The 19,521-nt window shown below is 44.6% G+C and overlaps 2 protein-coding genes across 2 annotated transcripts in view; one reads left to right on the top strand and one right to left on the bottom strand.

Annotated features, from left to right (window-relative positions):
* Positions 1–19,521, bottom strand: part of LOC119437231 (adenosine deaminase) — a 476,423-nt gene that overhangs the window by 352,743 nt on the left and 104,159 nt on the right. The window lies entirely within an intron of this gene.
* LOC125942889 (uncharacterized) lies at positions 1,164–10,191 on the top strand. The gene is made up of 4 exons (XM_049661141.1): positions 1,164–1,232; positions 2,073–2,298; positions 9,098–9,402; positions 10,171–10,191. Exons 1-4 carry the CDS (start codon positions 1,164–1,166, stop codon positions 10,189–10,191), a joined length of 621 nt encoding a protein of 206 aa, XP_049517098.1.

Genomic DNA, 19,521 nt, shown 5'->3' with positions numbered 1-19,521 from the left:
CGCTCATGTTGTCATACGCGGCTTTATCTCGACATTTCTTTTTGCCTGCTATTATTGCACGTTCCTTGCTATCTCCGTTCACTGACTGCCATCCAGCAAACTCAGGTAAAACTCGTGCGAACGAGAAACTCGGCGCATCCTGCATAGCACCCCTGAGCAGGCATTTACTCGGTAAATGTACGCGAGCCTAAAGCGCCACATCGGCAGCTTTCGTTCACGAATGGCCCCCCATTACTATATAAGCTATCAGTTTTTACAAAGATCGTACGCAGCTACGAGAGTGGGACGGGAAGACACCACATGGCAATCACCCTACGCCTTAGTTTGCAGGGGCTTACTGTTTATTAGTTTTTAATTTTTAGCCCATGGTGTTGGGCTGTGTGGCTTTGCGCGGGATACCATTGCTATGCATTTGTAACCCTATCTCTTGTTGTGTTCTTTTATGTCGTTTTTCGGGGGAGGATAAAAACACCGTTAAAGGTGGTAAAGCAAAGGGCGCTTTGACGAAGCGCCATGCTGGAATAGCCGGCGGACCATTTAAACGATGCTCCTAGTATACGATTAGTGATTGGTGCGCAGGCGGACCACTCTCATAGCCACACGGTGGTGATTGGGCTGTACCTGTTGGGGCGGGGCACCGAAGGATATAAAACGTGGCGCCGTTGACGCCGTTGAGCCGCGCAAGCGTTCTGGACACAACTTGAGGTGTTATGTATCATCGACTCTGCTGATATACGGTCACCGTATGCGTTCCAGCTCCAACTTGCAATTCTATGTACATATCTTGTAAATAGTTCTTGTATATGCAAAGTGTCTTCAAGTTCCACCCGTATCTGCTTTAAATCCATCGGAAGCCTCCAGCAAACCCGTCGCTGCTATTCATAGCGGCAGTATTCTCCACTTGAGTACACCGTCTCAGGCGATGCATATCGGACTCCCAAGTTGGGAAGAAACACACATACTCTCGAGAGAAGGCGAGAAGAACCTTAACATTACTCTTATCTGGAAAGGCTCTGAAGGTGTTATAAATATATATGGATCGATTGCTGTAGAAAATGTTATACCGGTGTATTGAGTCTTTTTTCGTGCGGCAGACGATTCTGACGAGTGCGACAATCAACACGGCGAAGTTTTCGGAGTTCTTCGACAGCGCGCCTGTCATCATGATTCCGGGCAAGGCACTGGAACCAGTCACTGAGTGTATTCTGGACAACCTCGTTTCAGAAAACATTGTGACCGCGGAAGCGTTGCAAAATGGAATGGCACAAACGGCTGTCTAGAAGTTCCGGCTGCGTCAAAGGATTCCGAATATGTGTCTGTTCTGAACTGTCACGCCATGAACAACTTCGACCTGTTGCCGCCTTCGATGTCTGCTATGCACAGGTTCAGTCACCAGTCACAACAGTCACCTAGCCTGTGTGAACTAGTTAAATGTTCCCATATCATAATCTAACAATCTGCCTATCTATGCCACGTACCACTGTGCCTATCTAGCCGCGTACGGGCTGATCGCACCCGCTCAAAAGTGCGATCATCTTACTCAAGGTCACGACTAATACACCGTGACTACATTGATGAGTCACTGACAGCATCCTAAACGAGAGGGGAAAAAACATGCTTCAAATGCCAGCTGCTGTGTGAGCCAACAACATAGTGGCAGCAAGCAGCTGAGCAAGTGAGCTCGAGCGGTGACCGAACGAAGGGGAAGTGCGGCCTGCCGCAGCATCTGGCTCAGCTAGCAAGCCGCCACCGGTGCAAAGCGAGTGCACCCCATTGCTTTTTCCCTGGTATTTTCGAAATTTCGAGATATCCAGAGTTCAGCGCAAGAACGTTTTGAAGGTAAGGGGTAAGAAAACATGGGTTGACCCCACTGCTGGAACACAATTTCGACTTGACCGTTATTTCGAGACATCAGAGGGCGAGTTAATGAGGACAACGTATTCGTTGCATGCTGATATTAGTGATGAGCATTCCTATGTTTACGGCTGTCATCGCTTACAACTCGTTATATTTGTGTTTGCAATATAGAAGTTGGACTGCAATTGGCACGGCTCTCAATTTGTCATCTGCAGTGTGGTTCTGACCCGGTCCGGAGTGTTCCCGAAGCTTTGACGTACATCATGGAGATGAAGCCACCCACATCGATGCTCTGCTTCCTGCCCGGGTGGAACGAAATCAACAAGGTGCGAGCAGAGCCTTGCAAGCGAGCTCCAGCGAACTTTCACGACTGGATTCTGCCCCTGCACTCACGTCTGCGATACCAGGGACAGCAAAAGATCTTTGCAAATCATCCAGCAGGTTAGTTTATTGATTGGTCGGACAGCTTATTGGTTGGCCGTACAAATCGAACTGCCCATTTACCTACTTCTATTGATTTTAGCATTCCCTACAAATTTGACATCACTTTTGTTTTAGAAGCTGTGAGGATTGAACACGCTTGCAACGGCAGATCACATTGAACATATATCAAATATACATACTTTTTACTGCATCGTGTGCCTGACTTCTTATAGTGATGTTTAGTTTGCTTTGTTTGCTGTTTATTTTTTCCACTGAACGCTGCGTAAATATAAGGGTCAGTAGACATGACCTTTTTTGTTAAACCGCTGGCTTGTCAAATTTCGCAAAGTGTAATGCTTTACAGCAAGTTTGGTTTAATGCAGTAGATTTCCGTTAATTCCACTCCAGTTAACTAAATTTTTTTGTTTAACTCAATCCAGACTGAAGTCCCAGCCGGCATCCATACTAGACCGGTATCCAGCTATGGACTGAAAGTTTTGGTATTTCGATCCTTAAATTGGGTTTCACCGGATAATTCAAACTTGGCTGATCAGTATGCACACAGCTGACCCCAATGATATGTCAGTAATGAATCCAATAGTGATAAGGTGCTGCGAGAGTAACGACAATAGACTTTGCCATAAACAGAGGCATGCTCAAGTTTTGCTAAACATCAGGTGCACATTCGATTTCTGTTTTATATAAGAGTTCTGTCATTTCTATGTTAGCGTTTTACTTTGAAACCATAAAATGTGGGTGAGCGTTAGATTCATGGAAATGTTTTATTCAGGCAAATATTAGCAGGTGAATCAGTGATGTGTTTCAAAATGTTTCTGACTCTTGTTTAACGTATCTCTCCACCCAAAATGTTTTTTCATTCTTTTTTTAAGTGAATTGTATGTTGTCATAATTTTAAAATCTGCAGACATTCCGAATTGTGGTGCAAAAGAAATTACGTCTCTTACCAGTTTTCTTTACAGTTCTTTAAAAGTATGCTGTTTATAACTGCCCGAAGACCTCACTAAAACCGAAACCCCCAATTCGATCATTAAAACAAACCAATAGTGGCACTCAAATGCGCAGCATACATTTAGATTAGTTCGATATGAGCAATTTTAAAGATTAATAAAATTGAGCAAGAGTGACCGCTACCATTTTTTATTAAAATTGCAGAAATTGCCACCTCGGCGAACACGACGTGGCATCGCGTTATTCACACTGCTCCCCCGTGTTGTTCTGCCGTTGTGAAAGCTCTCTTTCCTTAACTTTAGATGTTCTAGATCTTTAAATCTCTATGATGGGTATTACACCCCTGTAGCTTGCCTCAGCAGGGACCGAACAAGTGCGAAATATGTCTAACGCCAATCGACAGTTGACGGAAAACAAGCCCGAAAAATACAATGAGCTACAAAACGATGAAAATATGAACTCGTGGCAGCTAAGCAGGGACTCGCTTATGAGCCTGGTGAATTTTAGCCTGCCACAACTTTCCATTGATGAATTTTATATGTTTAAAACACGTAATTCTTGTTTTTTCTCGAAACATCTTCTTGAGTTGTTTGTCGCGCAAAATCTCGTCACCTTTGAGTAAACCAATATTTTTCATTGAAATTTCCCACGTTTCTTTCCTAAACATTAAGCCGTGCAATGAACTTGAAAATTATGAATAACTTTCGATGTTATACAATTTGAATTGAAATGCAACCACTTGAAACTGCACAATTTTTGGTTTTTCGGCTATAGCATACTTAATACTGATGATACCGCAAAGATCATAGTTCATTGCACAGCATACATATACACCTACATTGCTGCCGAGCCATTTCCATGTCCTGTGGTAGGATCGGTAGTTGTGACTGCTGGCGTGATGGACATATTTTGGCAAATTTTCGTAATTAAATTGTAATTAGTTAATTTTTTTGCCAAACAAACTCCTGCCCTTCTGAAGGCCGACACAAAACAATCGATTTAAAGTCAAAATCTAAAGATTTCCAAAAAGTTGGCAACATACCTTAAGCGGACTCGCCGTATAATTGTTTTGTCTGGGTCGAATTAATAGAAGTCGAATGTATCATTTTGGCCAGCTTTATATTTATGCGATTTGTAATTTGGGGACCTTCTTCTGCATATGGTCGATCCCAGATATATCGAACTCGTATATATTGAACTATTATTTATATTGTAAGCACTATTAACGTACTTCATCGTTTTCATTTCTACATAGCCATCATCATCTTCCCAGGTCTTCGACTTCTTCGCACATGAGCTGAGGCGTTTCCTTTTTGGAATAAAAAGCGCTAGACAGCTTGGTCGGTCTCGGTCTTATAAAGTGGTGGAGGTTCGTCAAGATACCGACGTCCTCTCGCGTTCCCGTCCTCCCTGGAGCTACGTTCCGGTCGCCGCCTGCGCCCGGCTACCCCTACAACGATGGAGACTTCCAACCCCGGCTCTTCCGGTGCCTCTAACCCTACCACAAAGACGATTCCGCCTGCGGTGCCCTCTTGGACTGTGACGATCCCTCAACGCGATCCCCGTGTCTTTGCGGGACTCCGCGGTGATGACGTGGACGATTGTATCGACAATTACGACCGCGTGAGTTCTTGCAATAAGTGGACCGACACCCAGAAATTGAGGCACGTCGCGTTCTACTTGACCGGTGTTGCAAAGACGTGGTATTTCAACCACGAATCCGACATTGCGGATTGGTCCACGTTTACCACTAAGCTGCGTCATATCTTCGCTTCCTCGTATGGCCGTCCAGAAGTCGCCAAACAGAAGCTGAGTACGCGCCTCCAACTTCCACAAGAGTCTTACACCTCATACATAGAGGATGTCTTGGCTCTGTGCCGCCATGCGAACCCTAGAATGACGGAAGCCGAACGCGTTAGAACCATATTAAAAGGCATTGGGTCTGTAGCGTTCAACGCCTTAATCGTGCAAAATCCGGCTTCCGTCGAAGACATCACTTCCACGTGTCAGCGCCTCAATGAGCTGCAGTCTCTCCGTCTTCAACATGACAGCAGCGATCCTCAGGTTCCCCATTATTCAGATCTACGTGCTCTCATTCGCACCATCATCCGCGAAGAGCTTCAAATACAAGACCTGAGGCGTTCACCTGCTGTTCTTGGTTCTGACCTAACCGCCGCGCAGTCCGAAGCCTTACTGGCGGTCTTGGCGAAGCACAAAGCCTGTTTCGATAGCTGTTCCCCTGTGTTGAGTCAAACTTTGCTTCACACCGCGTCGAAACCGATGGTTCCGCTATCATACGACGATGCCCCTATCGTCTCTCGCCGTCCGTACGGAGGGTCATTGAACAACAGGTTGCTGACATGCTTGCGCGGAAGATAATTCGACCTTCATCTAGCTCCTGGGCTTCTCCCGCGGTTCTGGTAAAGATAAAGGATGGCTCCGTTCGCTTTTGCGTCGACTATCAAGCGCTCATTAAGATCACACGCAAGGACGTATATCCAATACCTCGAATTGACGACGCTTTGGACACACTGCAAGGGCCGAAATATTTCTCCAGCCTTGATCTTCGATCAGGCTATTGGAAAATTCCGATGAACGAGATTGACAAAGAAAAGACCGCATTCGCTACACCAGACGGACTTTATGAATTTAACGTGATGCCTTTTGGCCTTTGTAACGCTCCCGCCACATTTGAGCGCATGATAGATAACGTACTTCGTGGACTAAAATGGAAGACCTGCCTCTGTTATCTGGACGATATTGTCATCTTTTCGACTAACTTCAGCCAACATCTTCATCGATTAGACGAAGTTCTCAAGTGCCTTGCAAATGCTGGTCTCCAGATCAATACAAAAAAATGCAAATTTGCAAGCAAGACCATAAAAGTATTGGGCCACGTCGTCTCAAAAGATGGCGTCCAGCCAGACCCTGAAAAGATTAGTGCTGTTCTTCACTTCCCTCGGCCCCAGCAGCAGAAAGATCTACGTAGTTTCCTCGGCTTGGCTTCATATTTTCGTCGATTTATACGCAACTTTGCTGCCATAGCAGCTCCTCTACACAAGCTACTGGTTACCGGTGCCTCTTTCACATGGACTAACGAATGCCAGTCGGCTTTTCAAGCTCTTAAGCAACATCTTACTTCCGGCCCAGTGCTTTGCCACTTCGATGATCGAGCCCCCACCATACTTCATACTGACGCAAGTGCACAAGGTATTGGCGCAGTACTTCTGCAACGTAATGCAGCCTCTAAAGAGCAAGTCATATCGTATGCCAGTCGAACACTTTCTCCCGCTGAGCGGAACTACACCATTACAGAGCAAGAGTGCCTAGCTATCGTTTGGTCGATTCAGAAATTTCGCCCACACCTTTACGGCCGCCACTTCACCATCGTCACCGACCATCATGCTCTGTGTTGGCTGTCATCAATGAAAAACATTTCAGGATGCTTAGGACGCTGGATACTCCGCTTGCAGGAATATGACTTTACAATAACGTACAAGTCTGGAAGAAGTCATCATGATGCAGAAGCACTGTCTCGCTGCCCACTCTCGCTCTCTCCCGGTAACGCTTACTAACGCGCCGTCGTCTTCCCCACCACGTCGTTCCGATGCTACGCCTGCCTCACACCAGCTCTCGATAAAGCCTCTGGTCCTAGTTACGCTTTCATCACGCTATGATTTCGTCTTGCTTCAGCGGGCCGACTCCTACTGTCAAACTCTCATGGATCGCCTTAGTGGGTTCGCCGAACCACCCAACAGCCACTTGCGACGCCAACTTCCACGATTCCGCCTGCAAGGTGGCGTGCTACACCGCTACGTTTATCACCCAACAGGTCACCGGTGGGTCCCAGTTCTACCTCGCTGCCTTCGCCTGCGAGTATTAGAGGCACTTCACGACGACGCATCGGCTGGCCAATTAGGCTTCCACAAGACTTACAACCGCATCAAGACCCGCTACTTCTGGCCTGGCCTATCCACAACTGTGGCCAAATACATTGCCTCTTGTGCGTCAGGTCAGCACCGATAACGCTCGACATCCCCTCCTGCCGGTTTACTACAACCTCTCCCTTGCCCGGACGCACCTTTTGAATTTGTTGGCATTGATTTATATGTTCCCTTGCCTTTGACACACTCCGGTCACCGTTGGATTGTCCCTTCGGTCGACCGCTTAACAAGATATGCTGAGACTGCCCCTCTGCGATCCGGTACCGCGTCTGATCGAGGTCGCTGACTTTTTCTTGCGCTCCATCGTCTTGCGCCACGGGGCTCCTCGCGTTCTTCTGAGTGACCATGGCAAGGCGTTTATTTCCCAAGTTCTCGAGGAAGTTCTTCGGGCCGCTGATACCGTACACAAATCTACTTCTACCTATCATCCACAAACCAATGGCCTCACTGAGCGCTTCCACCGTACGCTGTCTGACATGATTTCCATGTACATCCGTCCTGACCACACTGGCTGGGATAAAATTCGTTTTGTGACATTCGCATATAATACTGCTATTCAACGGACTACCGGTTACAGCCTTTTCTTCCTTGTATATGAAGATCTCCTTCCACCATACTCAACAGAGAATTCTTTTCAGCACCTTCTTCGCCTAACGCGTCCCTTCCAGAAGATTTTGCTGCCCGAGTTGCACATTGCCGTCAAATCGCCCGGCAAAGCACGGAAGCTACCCAAGCTGAGCGCAAACATCGCTGCGACAACAAATGCCGTGACCTCCGTTTTCACCCTGGAGACCAAGTCCTGCTTTGGACTCCAGTCCGAACTTCAGGCCTCTGTGAGAAGTTCCTTCAACGCTACATCGGCCCATGCACCGTTGTGCAGCAAACATCTGCAGTGAACTATCTCGTGCGCCCAGTGCACTCCGTCACTGACCGGCGCCGCCGGAATGCCGAAATTGTTCATCTCGCGGATGAAGCGCTTCACTCCCCGTTTATATAATCTCTAACCTGCGGCCAGGCTGGCTGCTTCCATGACGGGGGGAAGTTAGTGTAAGCACTATTAACGTACTTCGCCGTTTTCATTTGTACATAGCCATCATCTTCACTGTTCTTCGACTTCTTCGCACATGAGCTGGGGCGTTTTTTTTTTGTAATAAAAAGCGTTTGACAGCTTGGTCGGTCTCGGTCTTCTAATATCGAATAGTGGTAAAATTACCTTTAAAATCCTACGCAAAAGTATAGCGATGTACTACGCGTACCAATTCCTGTTCACCCCACACTCGGTATATCGAACACTGTGCTATGCCGCTCCCCTGCAAATACACTTCTCATGGGGACGCGATCACTTCTTGCATCGTCGGAAATATTTCATGCCGACAAACTTGAAACGCACTGTTCTGGCAGGTGCTGTCAAAAAAGCGACTGAATCCGATACATGCCATAGAAGAAAAATGATCAGGGTGCAATAAGTTTTGCTCGCTGCGCCTATGGATGACTCGTGCAAACTGCTGCCGTTCGTCATCGGCAGAAGCAGATCGCCGCTCAACTTCAACAACGCAAAAGGCCTCTCGATTAATTAAAGATTCCGCAAAAAAGCGTGGATGACATCTCCTTCGAGTTTAAATATTCGGGATCGGCAGTTATTTCCCTATGAATTACGTCTGTTCTTATCGCCAATAATGATTGATTCATTTTGCTATTGAATAATTTCATACGCAATAAACTTAAATCGGGCTTAGCCGACGCCACTCCAAACGTAGATTCTAATCCAACGGAACAGCGTTGCCTCCTGTCACAGCAATGGCGAAAACACTGTGATTAGCATGCTTGCAAAGCTCTTCTACTCGCTTGAAACAAAGTCAGGAACCCATCTTTCATCACATTTTCTGCACTCTTCCTGCCTGCAGACGTGCGCAAGGTGAACCTCTCCACTAACCTTGCTGAAACATCCATCAACGTCGACGACGTGGTGTACGTTGTAGACTCCGGTGTTCGCCGAGAGCAGCGCATCAACCCGTCCACGGTTGTGAGCCTGCTCGGTACGTTCCCCACGTCGAAGGCCACTGCCGAGCAGAGAGCAGGTCGTGCGGGTCACGTGCAACCTGGAGAGTCGTACCACGTATTGACTCAAAATGAGTTCTTCTCCTGGGACCAGTTGAAGTGCCCTGAGATGCAGACCACCGGCATTACAAGGGTGGTCCTTCACTGTAAAGTAAGTGCAGCTTCAATCAATTGTTTCAAGTTAAAACAACTAATCATTAGGGCCACTGCTACATTGACCGCGAGGTGAACATGACTAGAAAAATATAGGATGAGAAAGTGCACATGGCGGGCGCAAATAACCTTATATACAACTTACGAGCAAAATTCACAGCGTCTCTAATGTTATCCCTAAGGCGACTTGAAGGCGAAAGTCCCAGTGCCGATGCATTAAAGACGGATGCATTACGCACACATTCCTCTTAAGTCGCTTAATCATCCCTCATAATTTGCTTACTCAACCTCTTAATTCAATTACTCATCCTCTTATATTGCATTTGCTTACTCATCTTTTTATTCGCTTAATCACCCCCTTTAATTGGCTTCGTGATTCCTCTTAATACGCTGAGTCATCCTCTCGGTTCACACACTCGTCTAAATTCGACTAGTCTAGTTCGCTTAGTCTTCCTCTTAAAGTGCATCATTGTGCCAAGAATGTGCCATTTCAAGTTGTTCTTGCTCAGTATTTGACATTTTGCTGCCACATTACTTACTTCGAGTAGACGTGAGCGAACAAACATTTGCTTCGCTGTAACCATTATTGTAGCGGGCGCTACAAGCAGAGATATTTTGTTACACGCGAACCTTCCATGTAGGGCTGCCACTACCGTGATTTTTTTTATGTTCCTCTTTTCTCTCGGCTCTATATCATGCGCTGACTCCTTAATCTATCATAACAAATCTGTCACCCGTTACGCTTACCCCCTTCCTTTTCTCCAAGTCTGAGTTCTCCAAAGTCTGAGTCGGCAGAAAACCAAAGTTAGCCCTTAAGTCTCAATGAACGTACATTTTCATCTGGCTTGCGTGAGCGGGAAAAAACGCTGTTGCCTGGGTTTGTCGTCGAGTTCGGGCCCTGCTACTAATGGGGCCAAATTATGCAAGAAAGAACAGCAAAAATACGGCAGACACTTTTCGCAGTGCTCGAGAAACACGCTGGGTACGCAAAACAAGCACCAGATCTCCAGCCTTGGATGACCGAGGGCAAGGTTTTTGGGAAGAGGCCACCTGCATCTAATGGAGCCCTATAGAGCTACCCTCCTAGGTGTACCTCGCAAAACAACTCTGTAGTACTTGTGTCTGTGGGCCATAGGTGCCCATTAGCGTCGAAGACAAGACACTTCTTGTTGCATTCTCAACACCCTTCTGTAAACGGGCTCAAATGGTGCCTCTCTTGTTACTTCTGGTTTGAAGGTGTTAAGAGCAAACATGAAGTGGCGACCTAGTCATCCCAGTCGCCGTGATTAGGACTGATATAATAGAATACTACAATGTCCTTCACTAGGCGATTTGTGCGTTCAACCAGGCCGTTCGTCTGTGGACGTAGCAGAGAAGCAGTAGTGGGCCTGATACCATGCAGAGATATAATTTCTTGAAGGCACATGAATGCATTGTAATGGTGAGTGATCAGCAAGTGTGGCATTCCTTAACGGAAAATGACGTAGTCCATCAGAAAAGACTTGCGCGGCCGAACGGTCGGTTACAGCTCTGACATCCAACCACTTTGTCAAGTAATCAGTGGCGAAGGTAAGGATCTTTGGGGCAGACAAGTTCTGTGGGCTATTGTCAACTCTTCATGGTCAATCTGTGCAACAGACGAAAGCGCGGACTGCGTGTCATGTGACTCAACATCGCCGCTCTACACCTATCGTTGGCGCCATTGGGGTCAAACATGGTCAGTATCGCCAGCAAAAGCAGTTAAAACAAAAGCAGCACGCCTGGCACGCATCTATTGGCCGCGGCAGTGCATTGTATAAGTCATGTGGTACTAAGCACTCTGCGGATGCACGTGGGTTGCCTAGGCGACAGAGAGGCCTCTACCATGGCCATTTGTCAGAAACATGCACTCTATGCCAAGTGGGTGCGGGTTGTTGCGTTCCGGCTTACAATGATTCCTGAAAAATAAACTTTTATCTTGCCCACCATGTGTTCCGTGCCTTTTGAAAAAGTGCCCAATTCAAACGAGTACTTAGGCAACTGGAACTTTATGGCATTCCTTGACGGAGCAAAATCTGAAAGCTGGCTGTTTCGAAAACTTTTACAAGACATTAAAAAGCAGCATTAGAAATTCTGACTGTTGTATATGTTTGTTACCGCTGCTATAAAACGACACTGCCAACCAAGTAGCTTGTAGGGATCGCACTTTTTTTTACTTCTACCTCAGACCAGGTTGCATAGCCTTTTGTACACTGCCTCGTGTGCGTACCAATTGAAACATTAAACTTCGGTACGGATAATTTAAGGATCCATGCATATAAAACTGCGGCACAGGTGTTTTGTGCCTCCACGCTCCGAATTGTAGACCCAATGAGATGTCGACGTTGAAAGAAGCTCGCCTACACTTTCACATCACAAAAATTAGAAGGCAATTCGCTGGCACATCTACACAAATTGTCTTTAAATAGGACTTCACTGTATTTGCTGCTGCATAGTATTCTTGAGTTGTCACCCACTACAGTCAAGCGCGGATATATTATTACAGCTAGACATGGTTATAACAAATTATTTGATATAACGAAGTAAAGCTAAAATGCTTATCGCTGATGTCAGTATGAAGTTTCACTTGACGTTTTAACTTTGACCCCCAGAAAGCAGTCAAGTTCTTCCGATGTCGTCGTATGACGATGGTATTCAAAAGCTTTTTTTATTCCTGAAATCTTGCATTCATAATGATTTTTAAGTGCTTTTAATGATGTAGGATTCAATGATTATGTATTTTCTTATCACAAATATTGTGTGTAACGAGAGCAGTTTTACATCGCATGCTACTTCTTTATGACACATTTCGACTGCGCATACATTGCCAACTAGGCCGCATAAGAGCTTTAACCAAAATTGTTCCTTTCTTCAGACAGTCGTAGCCAATGCACCATACCTGCCCGACGAAGAAATCGAAGAGGAGCCTCAGCTGGCGGTGAAGTGGTGCCCTACAACGCAGGCAATTCGTGGCAAAATTTCCTTGGAAAACAATAGGCATGTATAAGAATCAGGTAAATACCGTAATCGGACATAACCACCGCAGCGAGAGTAATGCGATTATCGCAATTACATCATAATGCAGTTATCGTAATATAAAGTGTATAACGCGGTATGATATGAGTCACGCTTGCGACACTTTTTTTCTACAGCTGAGTGATGTTCAAGCCACCCCGTTGATGTTTCGCGGTATTACAGAATTTTCGGAGTGATCATGGAACACACCGTGACAAGTCACTAAAGCGCGGGATTCACGTCTCGCTGCCACCAATATATTTATTTACAACGAAGTAAAATGCTTTTTGTGATGTTCTCGAAACAGCATGCGACAATTAAATTGTAATGATCGTGGCTAGCCGAGGGTGGGACAATCACAGATCGCGCGCACGACGCAGACATTCACTGATCTTACTACATCACAAAAACGACAGCACAACACTAAATACTTTTGTACACCGTCAAAAATGCAGACCAGCGTTTTTGACTCTGCTACAGCCACGGAAGAAGCGGCCTTTAATGCGATTCAAGCTGTACACGCACATGTAAATGCATAGTGCCTAGCAGACGACGCGCGGCGCAATCCACACTATCTGTGGTTCAGCCAGTGCCCGCCAGGCGGCTACTCTACTCGATCTCGCTGCCAGAAACGTGCCTATATCGGGTAATTTGAAGGGGACAGTTACACCGCTAGCTTATCGTAAATACGACGGCGCAAAGGAAAGGAAACGGGCGTGGGCTTCTTTGCGGTTTCACTTTTCTATGGACACCTGAAGTGTGCAGTCATGGAAAAGACACAATATAACTGGAGTAATACAAGGGAGGGGAATGTTGCTGTATAGGTAAGGTGGTACAAATGTAAGAGCATAAGAGGGCAAAAAATGATATCGGCGCAGGACCACTGTGCAAATATTTTAGAAAACAAAATCCAACAAAAATGCATGCCAACGTAACGAGCTTGCATGACTTGCGTGACAAGACTTGCATGACTTGCGTGAGCCCAGTCACTATTCCACCTTGTCAAAGTTCAAAATTCTGGTGTTTTATCTACCAAAACAATGATATGATTATGAGGCTGCCGTAGTGTGGAACTCAGAATTAGTTTTGACTGCCTCGGGTTCTTCAACGGGCACCGAATTTAAATCTGCGAGTGTTTTTTTTCTTTCTTTTCTTGTCGCCATGAGAAAATTACAGGTCACTGTCATACTGTACGCAAATCTGTGAAAGGAAAGGGAAATTGCCATCCACTTAAGTACAGCACGAAGTTGCAAAAAAAAACTTATACGGCTTTACACAAGGAAAGTTTTTCAGTTGAAGAAAAAGTTTGTGCTGGTCTGAGGATTTAAAACAGAGACAAAACCCCGTCCAAGACGGTTGCACTACCGTCTGAGCTAACCAGGAGGTCCAAGGGATAGAAGCACGTGACAGAATTATTCGAAAGCCCGGAGCACATGGGCACTTCGTCGCTTCGTGCTACACTTGGGTGGATTACAATATTCTGTTTCTTGAACCTTTCTCCATTTTGCCGGCTTCCGCGAAACTGGTCTGCCATGTCCACAAAGCTCTCCAAGGTATAACTGTCTTCCATTGCAAGAGTGTAGAGCTCGCCGAGAGCATTAGTAACAGCGTTTTATATCATCGTCCGCGGTTACGAAAGAGATTGTTGAAAAAACTTACACGAGTATATCTACTCATTAACATTTGCGTTTGCTGCTGTTGTGTATTGCGAGCCACGTATCTCCTTTAAACTGAAGCTCTCTAAAAAATCTTCAACGCTTCATCACTACTTTTGCAAACTTCTTCACAGAAAACATCTTCTTGCCTAGTAAGAGTAAACGATAAATCCTTCTATAGTCCTTCTAAAAACATTGAAAAATTATGGGTATTCTGAAGCATATTCAATAAGCTGTGCAGAGCCCATCTTTAGCAGCTTCATGCAAGTCCGAACCCACTGCCATATAATGAGTTGGATGTGCTGTATATTTTACTATATTTCCTGGGTGTGCATCTGGTAGCACTTGTAGTTAGTGACATTGACTGTCTTCGTGGCTAAGTCACATACAATCGCATCATTCCACTTTTTTTGGCAGGTTGCTCCCGCCCAGAGTAGCCGGCAGTGCGGCGCTGTACGTACGGAACGGCGTACATGGAAGACAGGATGCGCCCATGATATCTTGCCACCCTTACCTTGCGCCTGCCGTTCAAGCCGCAGCACCCTGTCTCGGCGGTCGCGGCAAAAAGCTGCAAGCCGCACTATCAATAAATATATCAATCGTTATTTCGCATTCATTCATTTACAAAAAAAGAACGCTGGGACAAAAACTAAAAGTTGCATGTTTTCACCTTGACAAAGTTCTTTCCCCTATTCATGAGAACGGGGACATAATTGTAGCCTTGATTATGTGCAGTGTATAATCAATGAAAAGTGTAAGTAAAAATGTGTAAGGTGAAAAGTACAGTCAGTGCTACAAAGCCGTGTGTTTAGTCAGTACAAATGGCGTGTATGAATATACGGTATATAATAGACATACATAATTATTTTCATTTGCTGAAAGCAACTTATCGGAATAAATTCCATTAACATAGACACAGACAGCAAATAAAGGTGTCTAGAAATGTCTTGTACGTTACATACCATATGCGCAAATGTTGCACATGGTAAAAAAGGAAAACAAATATTTCTTGTTGAGGTACAGATGTATAATTGCATACAAGCACCAGTACTCTTGTATGTCACTGAAACGCAAAACCAGTTAATAAAGGAAGTAAGTAGCGACTTCCCATAGCCAAAGGATCGTTATGAAAATAAATACTTAGTTTGAATTAGGAAGTCTCTTACTGTTTTCTTAGTACTGTCAGTTATCTCGACACCGTTTTCTTGTTGTTTATTTAATGAGGATGGGACGTCATTGGTTAAATGATGTGATCCATAATTTGTACAGGACAGTGGTAGCAGCTATCTCTTTCTTTCATTAATGTTGTAGGATATATCTGTTGGTTCTGTTAAACTGCACAATCCCAAGAACGCTTCGTTGTTGTACTTGAAATACCTGGTATTTAAGGGCAAGGTTAACTTAATATAAATTTGCTAAACGAATGATATTAAACTTCGAAAATAGTTCTGATGTATGTGCATCGAATGGCACGTTAGCGATATGACGAACAGTCTTTTTTTATAGTAGCAGTAATAATTCACTGATATTGTGCTTTAACGTGGTACCCCCCACAAGGTGGTAATACATTAAATGAGATGAGAAGCGTGCATTATAAAGGATCAGCTTAACTTCGATGGTATCGTCTCACGGAGTCCACAAAGCAGGCCGCAAGCTTTTGCTAAACCGGATGTATTAAGTTCCAAATGTTTGTTTATTTATTTATTTATTTATTTATTTATTTATTTATTTATTTATTTATTTATTTATTTATTTATTTATTTATTTATTTATTTACTTATACTGCAGCCCAATATAGGGCTATAGCAGGAGTGGGAACATTATACATTGCTACGCAATAAAAAAACATACACATACACAAAAAAAAGAAAAAAAAAGAAAGCGCGTTACATGTTGGCGAGGTGCTTAGTGGTGGTAGCTATAAAATCTTTTAGTGATAGTGAACGAATGTCGCCGGGTAGAGAATTCCACAGCTCTGTACGTGGAAAAAAATCGTATCTCAATGTGTTAGTACGAGCAAAGATAGGTGTTACGTTCAAGGCGTGGGCGCTACGCGTACAACTTGCGTTTGTAAATCTGATGTAGTTACAATCGGAAAGACCAGAGGTGGCGTTATTAATTGTGTATAAACGTTTTAAGGCTTCGATGCGATAACGTGAAAGTAATGACTCGATGTTCAGAGATTGTTGAGCCTGTGTTGGCGAGAAATTGCGGCTGTAATTTTGGCAAACGAAACGGATAGATTTTCGTTGAACATTATTGAGCGAAATTATTTCACATTGTTTGTAGGGAAACCAGACAACATATGCATATTCTAGAACAGGCCGAATTAACGTTTTACATAATAACAGTTTAGTATCGCGAGGGGTCTTAGATAAAGTTCAGCGCAAATAACCAAATTTTTTAGGGCTTTTCTGTTTATATATTCGATGTGTTTAGACCATGAAAGATGCTCTGTTAGAATTACTCCTAAGCATTTATATTGAGAAACTCTTTTAAGTGGGATGCCAACCAAAGCATAATCGAATGAGAGGGAGCTCTGTCTATTGGCAAATGACATCACGACTGTTTTACTACAGTTGATGCTCATTTGCCACGTTTTGCACCAAGTGCAGAAAGACATGAGGGATTGTGCAAGACGGTGATGGTTCTTCTTTCTGCGGTTTTACGTGCCAAAACCAGTTCTGATTATGAGGCACGCCGTAGTGGAGGGCTCCGGATTAATTTGACCACCTGGGGTTCTTTAACGTGCACTACAACGCAAGCACACGGGCGTTTTTGCATTTCGCCTCCATACGGTGATGGTCATCAATGTAGTTAATAGATTCGGTGATGGTCATCAATGGAGTTAATAGATTCGTATAATACACAGTCATCTGCATAAAGTCTGATTTTAGTTGAGGTGCTACAAGGCAAATCATTATTATATCTGAGAAATAATAGAGGGCCTAGTTCGGATCCCTGAGGAACGCCTGATGTGACATCAACTGGAGTTGATTCCACTGAATTAAAAGAAACAAATTGAGAGCAACAATTAAAAAAACTAAACTTTAAACACACGAAACACGAAACACGAAAACGGACGGACGGACGGACGGACGGACGGACAGACGGACAGACGGACAGACGGACAGACGGACAGACAGACAGACAGACAGACAGACAGACAGACAGACAGACAGACAGACAGACAGACAGACAGACAGACAGACAGACAGACAGACAGACAGACAGACAGACAGACAGACAGACAGACAGACAGACAGACAGACAGACAGACAGACAGACAGACAGACGGACGGACGGACGGACGGACGGACGGACGGACGGACGGACGGACGGACGGACGGACGGACGGACGGACGGACGGACGGACGGACGGACGGACGGACGGACGGACGGACAGACAGACAGACAGACAGACAGACAGACAGACAGACAGACAGAGAACAGAACTGAAAACTGAAGGGACATACAGACAAACAGACTGGCAGACACACAGATTGACTGAATGTGTCTAAAGAAGGCTAAGAATGCTAATCGCATTAAAAATGGTGTAATGTATTGGAAACTAAACCTTGCAACGTTCAACACGCGAACGCTCTCGAGCGAGGCTAGCTTAGCAGGGCTGTTTGAGCAATTATCAAGAATTGCCTGGGATATTATTAGCCTTAGTGAGGTCGGAAGACCTGGTGAGGCTTATACAGTGCTGACTAATGGCCATGTCCTCTGTTACACAGTTCTTCCAGATAATAGCGAACACGGAGTAGGATTTCTAATCCATAAGGACATAGCGGGCAATATTGATGAATTCTACAGCGTAAATGAGAGGGTAGCACTCGTCGTAGTAATGCTGAATAGGAGGTATAGAATAAAGGTACTACAAGCCTACGCCCCAACCTCCAGTCATAATGATGAAGAAATAGAACAGTTTTATGAAGATCTTCAAATAGTGATCAGAAAGGTGCCAACTCAGTATACTGCAGTCACGGGAAACTTCAATGAAAAAGTGAGGGAAAAGCAGGCTGGTGAGCAAGCAATTGGCAATTACGACATCGATTCTAGGAACACTAGGGGAGAGATGTTGGTAGAATTCGCAGAAAGTAATAGGCCCCGAATAATGAATACCTTCTTCAGGAAGCGTACAAACAGAAAGTGGACATGGAGAAGCACTAATGGAGAAACAAGAAATGAAATAGATTTCATACTCACTTTCGATCCCAGCAGAGGGCAGGATGTAGAAGTGTTAGGTAGGGTAAAGTGTAGCGACTGTGAGGTTAAGGATTTCTCTCAATTTGAAGAAAGAAAGTGTAAAATTAGTCAAGGAGAAGCAGGGAAACATAGACGCAGTAAGGGCAAAAGCAGACCAATTCAGTCTGGTGCTCGCAAACAATTATGCAGCTTTATAACAGAAAGAGAGAGAGAAGTTTAATTATACGAAATGCACAGAGGTCGGCCTCGCGTACTTTAGAGCAGAAAGACGAAGATAAGATAGAGGTAATGAATGAAACCGTAACTAGACTTATCTCAGAAGCAGCAATTGAAGTGGGAGGTAAGGTGCCAGGGCAATCACTAGGCCAGCTCTCCTAAGTAACAAAAGACTAAATAAAGAAACGAGAAAGCATGAAAATGTCAAACTCAAGAGAGCAGATAGATTTCGCTAAACTATCGAAACTCATCAACAAGAAAGAAAGGGATATTCGAAATTATAACATGGGAAAGATTGCGGAAGCCATAAAACATGGACGCCGCATGAAATCCGTGAGAAGAAAACTTGGCATAAGATAAGGTAAGATATATGAATTGAAAGATAAGCAGGGTAACATCATCAGAAATTTCGATGACTCAGTAAAAGCAGAGGAAGAATTCTATACTGACCTGTACAGTTGGGTTTCCAATTGGGCTTGTTGGTTTTCCATTAAGACCGTGTATCTTTGCGCGCAAATAACATGGACAAAAGAGCGAACACGTATAACACACACGAAGCGCAAAAGTGTACAGTTCCCAGACTAGCCAACCTACTTTCATTCGAAGTACGGATGAACAGGATACAGAGGCTCCTTCCATCACTAGCGATGAAGTAAGAAGGGCCTTGCAAGACATGACCCGGGGGAAAGCTGCTCGAGAAGATGGTATAAGTGTCGATTTATAATCAACCATGGAGGAGATATCATGCTTGAAAAGCTGGCGAGCCTTTATACGCATTGCCTCATGACTTCAAGCGTACCAGAGAGCTGGAAGAACGCCAACATTATACTAAACATTATACTAATTCATAAGAAGAGAGACCTTAAACAATTAGTATAGATTTATAGATCTATTAGCCCGCTTTCAGTATTATGTTAAATATTCACCAAGATAATTTCCACCTGAAAAAGGGCAACACTTCACTTCAGTCCACCAAAACAACAGCATGGCTTTATGAAGGA

This window comes from Dermacentor silvarum, chromosome 1, assembly GCF_013339745.2.
Source record: "Dermacentor silvarum isolate Dsil-2018 chromosome 1, BIME_Dsil_1.4, whole genome shotgun sequence".
NCBI classification, from domain to species: Eukaryota; Metazoa; Arthropoda; class Arachnida; order Ixodida; family Ixodidae; genus Dermacentor; species Dermacentor silvarum.
Note: the sequence above shows the minus strand (reverse complement) of the source record. Positions and strands in the feature narration are given on the sequence as shown.

Excerpts from the sequence above, each read along its gene's own strand:
- LOC125942889 (XM_049661141.1), top strand. The coding sequence starts at position 1,164 with ATGATTCCGGGCAAGGCACTGGAACCAGTCACTGAGTGTATTCTGGAC. Across the intron at positions 1,233-2,072 it reads ACCTCGTTTCAGAAAACATT|TGTGGTTCTGACCCGGTCCG; the intron begins GTGACCGCGGAA and ends TGTCATCTGCAG. Across the intron at positions 9,403-10,170 it reads GGGTGGTCCTTCACTGTAAA|TCTGAGTTCTCCAAAGTCTG; the intron begins GTAAGTGCAGCT and ends CTTTTCTCCAAG.